Here is a 9,305-nt window from a genome sequence, read left to right on the forward strand (position 1 = left end):
GGGGGGGGGGGGGGGAAGGGCGCTTTTTCGCAAACTAAATCGGAAGACTTTACATTGGATTGTTTGTCCAAGGTGTGTATGTGGGGGATGGGGGGGGGGGGCTCTTTTTCCTCAACAAAAATCGCAAGGATTTATACTTGATTGGTGAGTAGATAACTCTTTAAACACTTAAAGAAGAAATCAATTGTATTAAAGCGTATTGTGTAGCAATAAAATCAGAAACGGTGGGGGAGGGGGCGCAATATTTCCAAGGTAAATAGGAAGGATTTACCCAGGAACGGTGAGTAGATAAATAATTAACACTTAGAATAGAAACCAATTGTACGATTTCACTAGCCAGTTTTGTTAAGAAATTGTGTGACTAGTTCTTTGTATGATTCTTAGGATTCTCTCAACTTCAATGTGAGAGACCAGATACTTTTACTTGATAGCATTACATCTTGCCTGGATCCGCAGTTTCAAAGAGAAAGAAATATCACGGATTCTTGTGTCGCTATATGATTAGTAAAATGGCATGTGGTCGGAGCGGTGGGTGAAGGCGATAATCTTTGGCCGAAATTTTAAGAGCTAAGAAAAATTTAACACGGCTTTCTATATTTAAAATAACCTAATAAAAATATTTACTAGAAAAAAAAGTATATTGTACCGAATAGATCATTTTTTAAATGTCCTAATAAGTCTAATACTGCAATTTTTAAATAGTTAGCTAAGATAAACTGGTACTATACGACTGCCATCATTAAATATTTGCACTCTAGCCGATCAATAGCTCTTAACTTTTACTTGGGTAGTGATGAACTAACATTTACGTTTTTGTGCATAATCCTAAATAATACTTGTGTCTAGGTGAGACTTGTCATGTCCAGTCTAAACTAACAGCTGTTGTGTCTAGGTCTAGACAAGTCTAATGAACTAATCCCAAACACCCAACCCTTAAGTTAATTACTGTCACCACTTGTGGTAGAGACAACAAGGATTTAGGTTAGGGATTTACAGGTAAATGTGTACAATAGGAAACAGTGTCATTCACCTGTACATCGCAGGTGTAAGTAAAAAAAAGGTGCAACACAAATAAACAGCTTGTTATTAAGCATAAAACAAACATACTTTTTAAAAATATTCTGACCTACTCTCCTACCCATATACCTGTCTACTGACCTATTCAGCTATCTTTCCAACCTACTCACCTATCTACCCACACATCTACCAACCTACACACCAATCTACCCACACATCTACCAACCTACACAACAACCTACCAACCTATCTAAACACTCACACATCCTATGTACAGACTCACACATTCTATATACAGACTCACAAACCTATCCGTCAACCGACTAGCCAAAGAACTACGAAATAACCGTCAACATTTGTCAACAACAACCTATTTGCACTAACCATACCTTTCGCCCATCCCCTTCCTTTATTTTCTATCTCTTAATTTATTCTTGTCTAAAGTTTCACCCAAAAATAGATATTTATCCCATTCCTTATATAATCTCCAGTATATTTTATGTTGCAACCTCTTTCAGTAGTTTAACCTGCGATTTCCAAACAAAGGCAAACAAATTGTTTGCTTAAAACGTAAGGTTTCTAAATACTTGTTAAAAATCAATGCTACAAAAAACCAATTATATAAAGTCAATAAGATAATGGCTTAAGGGCTATCAGTGACTAGCGTGTACCAACACAACGACATAATGCTGAGACCTTATCTAGTGTCATGAGTTCTCTGGACTAGTAAGGCAGAAGGTTATTAGACGAGTGCAGTTCTGGAACTATATCAGACCAATCCTGGCAGGCACGGGAGCTGGAACAATGATTTTAACTGTCTTTAGTTTGTCTTTGCTGTTTGTCGGAGGTACGTCAAGATCTGTTGGTTGTTAGTTCTCGCATGTGCGTCTGTTGTTTTTTATGTCTTGTATATGTGGTGTTTTATTTTTACATGGATGTGTGCCTGTTGTTTTATGTGTGTGTCGCGTATGTGGTGTTTTGATTGCTGTATGCATGTTGTTTTATGTGTGTGTGGTATATGTGGTCCTTTATTTTTACATGAATGTGTGCCTGTATTTTTATGTGTTTGTTATATATGTGGTGTTTTATTTTTTTATTTCTTTTATTTTACATGAGGGTTGTTGTATGTGTGCTGATCTTCAAAGTGTAAATCTATGCCAGTTGTTTTAATTATGGGTTATTTTATGTGTGTAGATTTCTATAAAAATTTAAATTATTGTTTCATATATTTGTTAGAATCACCCAACAGGTTTTTTTTAAAAATAATGTATACATTTTTATTCTATTTTCTTCAAGAAATTAAGAAAATTAACATTTTAAAACTTCAACTAATGTGGTTATAGTGGTTTCGAGTTATGTCATGTAACTTAGATGTATGTAATAGTTGCCTGTATGTAGATGGTAATTGTGCATCTGACATTAAACATATATATTAAGTACCAGTATCACCCATGTTTGTATCACCTGTATGTATAAACTTTGTATCATCTTTGCTTGTAACACCCGTGTTTGTATCTCACTCCAGGCTTCTCCGCCTACACCGACCCCCACTGTATTGGCGGGAGAGACGGCATAGTTCACCTGTTTGAGTGGAAATGGAACGACATAGCCGCCGAGTGTGAGCGGTTCTTAGGGCCCTACGGCTTCTGTGGTGTCCAGGTGAGTCTACTTTGTCTCTTCTCGTCCAGATAACATTTCAAGCATCTAAACATTTTTAGCCCAGGATAAATTTTTTTCTTCAAATTAGTTTCATAAACCCAAAGCGTGAGTTGTCAAGCGTCTATTATTTATTAGGAAGGAAAAAAAAATTAGTCGCTAAATATAAAAAAAAATATAAAAATGTGTCTATGTAAACAAAAATTCTCTAAAGCACCAAGCGATATTTAAACAAACTACTGTCGTGTTCAACTCATTTCATGGTGTGTTTTTTTCTTTCAGACCTCTCCAGCCAATGAGAACAAAGTGGTCACTAACCCCAACCGCCCCTGGTGGGAGAGGTACCAGCCGGTCAGCTACAAGATACAGACCAGGAGCGGCTCTGAGGACGAGTTCCGCAACATGGTGCAGAAGTGTAACAATGCTGGCGTCAGGTGGGTCTTTACGTAACAGAATGGGGGTCAGGTGGGTCGTTATGTCAGGTGGGGGCAGGTGGGTCAATATGTCAGGTGCGGGCAGGTGGGTCAATATGTGAGGTGGGGTCAGGTGGGTCGTCGTTATGTAACAGGTGGGGTCAGGTGGGTCATTATGTCAGGTGGGGGCAGGTGGGTCAATATGTCAGGTGCGGGCAGGTGGGTCAATATGTGAGGTGGGGTCAGGTGGGTCGTCGTTATGTAACAGGTGTGGTCAGGTGGGTCATTATGTCAGGTGGGGGCAGGTGGGTCAATATGTCAGGTGCGGGCAGGTGGGTCAATATGTGAGGTGGGGTCAGGTGGGTCATTATGTAACAGGTGGGGTCAGGTGGGTCATTATGTCAGGTGGGGGCAGGTGGGTCGTCGTTATGTAACAGGTGGGGTCAGGTGGGTCATTATGTAACAGGTGGGGTCAGGTGGATCATTATGCCAGGTGGGGTAAGTTGGGTCTTTATGTAAAAGGTTAAATCAGGTCAGTTAGTCCAGTTAGGCCAGTGGGAGGGAGGGGGGTCCTACTAATCTACCAGTCTCTTGTGCTCGGCTAGAGTAACTCATAATTTTATTACACTGTTATTTATCAATCACTAGGATATTCGTCGATGTCGTCATCAACCATATGACCGGGGCTGGGGGCAGCGGTCAAGGCACCGGTGGCTCCTCCTACGACGCGGACAGTCTGCAGTTCCCTGCTGTGCCGTTTGGGCCATCCGACTTCAACGACGGCAACGAATGTCACTCCGGCGACCTGAGCATCCACAACTACAACAACCCAGAGGAAGTCAGGTCTGTATGAAGGCAGCAGACATTTGGGTGACAGATCCAGGAGATCCAGCACTGTCACATGCTGAACTGGCATTACCTGATACGTTTAATTGTGTGTGGGGGGGGGGGGGGGTAGGGTGTAGTGCTTTGCTCGTTTCTTCACTGTGCTGTAAGCGCGAGTCTGGTAACTAGTGTGTGTGATTATTCCAGAAACTGCCGATTGGTAGGTCTGTTGGACTTAAGGATGGGCAAAGATTACGTCAGGACAAAAGTGTCTGATTACCTGAATCACCTGATTGACCTTGGCGTCGCCGGGTTCAGGGTCGACGCTGCCAAACACATGTGGCCAGGTGACATTGTCGGCATCTTTTCCAAGGTCAAGGTTAGTACTTTAGAGCCACCGCAACAACAAATAATAAAAAAAAAACAAAAAAAAACAAGCTCAAAAAACAAGTTTATTGAAGAATCAGAAACAAAACAAAATACACGTTATCTTTTCCTTACTGTTTGCAGGACGTTCAAATGGGAGGAAGGCCATTCGTGGTCCAGGAGGTGATTGACCAGGGAGGTGAGGCCATCAAGGGAGAGGAGTACTTTGCCACGGGTCGAATCACCAACTTCAAGTACGGTCTGCAGCTCTCCAACGTCTTCAGGTACTTCACGGCACCATCCACATTTTCTCGTTATCGATGGTCTGTTTTGTTTTTTGTCTTTCTCAATTTTCTTTCTCAATTTTCTTTCTCAATTTTCTGACTCAATTTTCTTTCTCAATAATTGATGCCAATTGTTATTCGTATCCTGATTATGTTTCAAGCATTTGAATCGTATAATAATTTCGTTAATTTGTAGCCAGTATCATTAATCGACAAAAATATCTGTTCCCTCTTTTAAGTGTATCATATAATCATTTCAGACAACAAAAATCCCTAAATAACCTAATTCCTATATTTATTTTAGACATCAAAATCCCACGAGGGACATCTTTTATAATATCTATTTTTTTAAAAAACCAAAATCTCTCAAAGAACCTTACTCAACTGTGTCCAATATTAATTTCAGACATCAAAACCCCATGAAGTTCCTCATGTTATTATATCCAATATTAATTTCAGACACCAAAACCCCATGAAGTTCCTCAGCAACTGGGGAACCGGATGGGGAATGTGGGACTCCAACATGGTCCTTAACTTCATCGATAACCATGACAACCAGAGAGGCCATGGTGGCGGCGGTGGTGTTCTGACTCATTGGGAGCCCAAACCATACAAGGTAACATTGAGACTAAGTGGGTTCGAATCCAAATGACGCTAACTTCGTCACGTCATGTTCTAACAGATCAAATTTTGATTTTCTAACGTGTAGATGGCCGTGGCCTTTATGTTGGCCCACCCCTACGGTATGCCCCGTCTAATGAGCAGCTACGAGTACAACAGGGCCAACGACTACGAGGGCCCCCCACACAACGGCGACATGAGCACCGCCAGTGTCCAGCTGAACGGTATGGTCTGCACCAACGGCTGGAGCTGTGAGCACAGGTCAGGACAGGTGTTCCAAACATTGAATTAGCACTCAACCTCCATATCTATCGTGTATGTCTTGATGTCATGCTGATTGAAATATCTCACATATGTGTAAACATTAAAAAGACTTGCAGTTTGCCGTGTTTCGAACCTAGACTAATTATATATTTTTCGTGACATCAGCTATAAAAATAACATCGATACAAAATATGTAGCTAGTAAGATGTGTAGCTAGGCTGTTCTATATTTAACAATTGATGTATGAGTTTATCGCTTGATAGTTAAACAAAAAGCAAAACAAGATTATAACCTCTTACTGTTAGTAGGCTGCTTCATACTTATTGGCTACAGATAGTCAATACAAAAATCTAGACATCTGATGTTAAATGTTTACTCACGATAAAATGAAACACTTTCTTATTGGCTTTGTTTGTAAACATTGAAGATGGCGTCAGATCTACAACATGGTGGGATTCCGCAACATGGCCAGGGGTACAGCGGTCAACAACTGGTGGTCAGGTGCCGACTATCAGATCGCTTTCTCTAGGGGAGACAAGGCTTTCATCGCCCTCAACCTCGAGGGTTTTGATATCAACCAGACTCTACAGGTGAGTGTATAGGTGATAGACGAGTCTACGACAAATTCACGATAGACACTTGCCCTAATGCAGTTTGCCCGAAGACCGATTTCCCGAATGGACACTTGCCCGAATGCGACAAATGCCCAAATGGAAACTTGCAAGAACGGACACTTGCCCGAATGCAACAAATGACCAAATGGACACTTGCCCGAATGGGACAAATGCCCGAATGGACACTTTAACGTGAGTTAGGTACCCATGAGAGCTGGGTAGACTCAGGGACGTTCTACTGACTTGAACCCGGATTCGAAATAAGCACCGTCCACTAACACAGCTAATGAATTAATTAATCGTTTTCAGACAGGCTTACCCAGCGGCACCTACTGTGACGTCATCAGCGGTGACATAGAAAACGACCGCTGTACAGGTAAATCCGTGACGGTCAACGGTGATGGCACTGCTAGGATACAGGTGTGTTCTAATTGTGAGGATCCGGTGCTGGCTATACACGTTGGTAAGTTTGTGTTGAAGTAGGAGTGCTCAAACATTGTCTGTATATATATATATATATATATATATATATATATATATATATATATATATATATGTGTGTGTGTGTTTGTGTGTGTTTTTGTGTGTATGTGTGTGTGTGTTTGTGTGTGTGTCTGTGTGTATGTGTGTGTGTATCTGTGTGTGTCTGTGTGTATGTGTGTGTCTGTGTGTGTGTGTGTGTTACAATTGTAATCACTGACATTTCTACCACAGGTGCCAAAGTTGGATCTCCACCAAAGAGGTTCTAGACTTAACTCTCGTGTCAATTTTAACACTGAAATGTGTATTCGAATTCCGCACCTCAACAGCAATAAATAAAGATATGATTATATACTTGTAAATTAATTGTATTGGAATAAAATATGTACTTGATCAATTTCGTTGTTTGTAGATATTTATTTTGTGTTTGTCAAAACTCAATCTAAATATAACAAATATTAAAATAAAATCTTCATTATAAAAAATAATAATGAGAGCAATTTTTTTTTAAATAACAAAACAAACTTTCTTCCTTTAATTAATAAAAACGTCGGTGTTTAAAGTATGTAAAAGATTTCAGTCTAACTGAAAACTTACTATTATAGTTTTTTATAAGCCTTTTTGTTTTTTGCCTGCTTCTTCTCTACTGACCAACTATTCTCAGTCGTCTTGTACTTAATCTTTTTATCTTCTATTTTATTATAAGTTCATTAATCTTTTAATTAAATTTTAATTACTAATATAATGTTTAATTTGATTAAAATGAAATATTCTTGAATTGTCATGCGAGACGATTATATCGGGAGAGTTTAAAGGAAATAGTTACATTAGAAGCTGGTTAAAATTTAGTTAAAAGTTTTGCGACAAACTATAAAAAAAAGATATTTTGAACAAATAAAAGCTTATAATATTTTTAAAAAATTGGACAACCGTTAGAACTCAAGGGCACAGAATTTTCATTAGACATCAGTCTTTTGGGTCGTGCGCGCTACTACTCGACCATTCGCCCTACTTTCACGTTTTTTACAAGCTTTCATTTAGTTCACAAATCTCTTTAGTTGCTTATGACTACACTCGCCAAGGCTTGTGTTATGACAAGACTTTTATGGTCTGTTTTTATGACAAGACTTACGAAGCCTTGTGTTATGACAAGACTTACGAGGCCTTGTGTCTTATCACAAGACTTTTATGGTCTGTTTTTATGACAAGACTTTAAGACCTTGTGTCTTATCACAAGACTTAAGAAGCCTTGTGTTATGACAAGACTTACGAGGCCTTGTGTCTTATCACAAGACTTTTATGGTCTGTTTTTATGACAAGACTTTAAGGCCTTGTGTTATCACAAGACTTAAGAAGCCTTGTATCTTATTACAAGACTTTACAAGGTCTGTTTTCATGACAAGACCTACGAGGCCGTTTGTCTTATCACAAGACTTTACAAGGTCTGTTTCTCAGAAAACCTCACACGACTACATGGCATGCTCAGCAGAACAGTAACCACTCTACCCATAAGACAGTCAAGTTGTCATATAACATTTTCTCTTGGACACTGAAAGTAGACGGCATTTTTATTTATTTCGTTTACGAAAAAGCTTTTTATTTTATTTTAAGCCTTATGTGACATTACTTCAAAATGTTCCCTTTTTCCCACTATTAATTTTGTTTTTCAAATCTCAAACTTTTTTCGTCCGAAACGCCATTTAATTTGGCCTGTCCGCTGCATCTTAGATTAGACTTTTAACTTGTACAGATTGTGTTTTCTGTGTCGTACAATCGGTCACTAAATAGGACTGTAGAGAAAATTACGCAGCATACTTTTTAATCGCTTCACTGTGATCTAGTTTAACCAATCTCAAAGATAAGAATTATTTGACTTAAACTGATAGATAAGGAAAGAGCAACTGTCGTTAATTTTGTTTTATTGAGGACAAATACTGTTTTAATTTGTTGCTGGAATAGATTAACCCTGGGCTGTTAGCATTTTCTGGTTGAAGGCATCAAAGCATGGGTTCCCAAACTGGGGGTCGCGAACCCCAGGGTACTTTCTGGGGGGGGGGGGGGTCGCCAACTGGTAGACTAAACCCTAGTAATAAAAAAAACAAAAGGATACATATTAAAAAAAAATAAACAATGTGTACTGTGCTAAGAGTTCTTAGAAAAACGTATTTTAGTGTTTATCCATTTCCTCACTAATTTCGACTTTTTAATTCTATGGTGGTAATTCTATGGGGGTCGCGGGTCACTTAATTTTTATAAAAGGGGGTCGCCACTCGAAAAAGTTTGGGAACCACTGGGATGTAGGAACTTTTCATTTGAAGGCAGTAAAGGGTTAAAAACGAGGACGGTCTGTTTTATAGCGGGTTGAATGTGAGTGCGTGTGCACGCAGGGTTATCTTACTTATAGATGTATATGGGGTACATCTATAAGTAAGATATTATCTTACTTATAGATGTATATGGGGTACATCTATAATTAAGATAATATCTAACTTATAGATGTACATGGGGGAAAAAGGGAGGGAGGGGTGGTTTTGCATTTCTTGGATAGTGGATTGAACCTCATAAAAGTAGGTGTTAAATAGATTTTGAAAAGTTCATAGTTTCATCAGCCTTGAAAGAGTCGATGTCTGGGCCGATAAACAAGAAGTGCGTGTCAGCTTTCTTTTAGTCCGGTATATAACTTATTGATCTCATTTTTTAATCGTATTACTAGAGTGATTATATGAAACTGTGCGTAGTTTACAATACGAATGTGTATCTTTGGA

General features: G+C 39.1%; 1 protein-coding gene across 1 annotated transcript; it reads left to right on the forward strand.

The window, feature by feature from the left end:
* Positions 1-1,712: 1,712 nt before the first annotated feature.
* Positions 1,713-6,937, forward strand: LOC131938364 (alpha-amylase-like). Its single transcript, XM_059296382.1, has 11 exons — positions 1,713-1,864; positions 2,543-2,676; positions 2,956-3,107; positions 3,735-3,929; positions 4,119-4,290; positions 4,422-4,561; positions 5,021-5,177; positions 5,271-5,443; positions 5,874-6,036; positions 6,370-6,523; positions 6,775-6,937. Exons 1-11 carry the CDS (start codon positions 1,822-1,824, stop codon positions 6,807-6,809), a joined length of 1,518 nt encoding a protein of 505 aa, XP_059152365.1. The 5' UTR covers positions 1,713-1,821; the 3' UTR covers positions 6,810-6,937.
* The last annotated feature ends 2,368 nt before the right edge of the window (positions 6,938-9,305 follow it).

This window comes from Physella acuta, unplaced genomic scaffold, assembly GCF_028476545.2.
Source record: "Physella acuta isolate Inbredline_101_S28 unplaced genomic scaffold, ASM2847654v3 ptg000017l, whole genome shotgun sequence".
Lineage (NCBI taxonomy): Eukaryota > Metazoa > Mollusca > Gastropoda > Physidae > Physella > Physella acuta.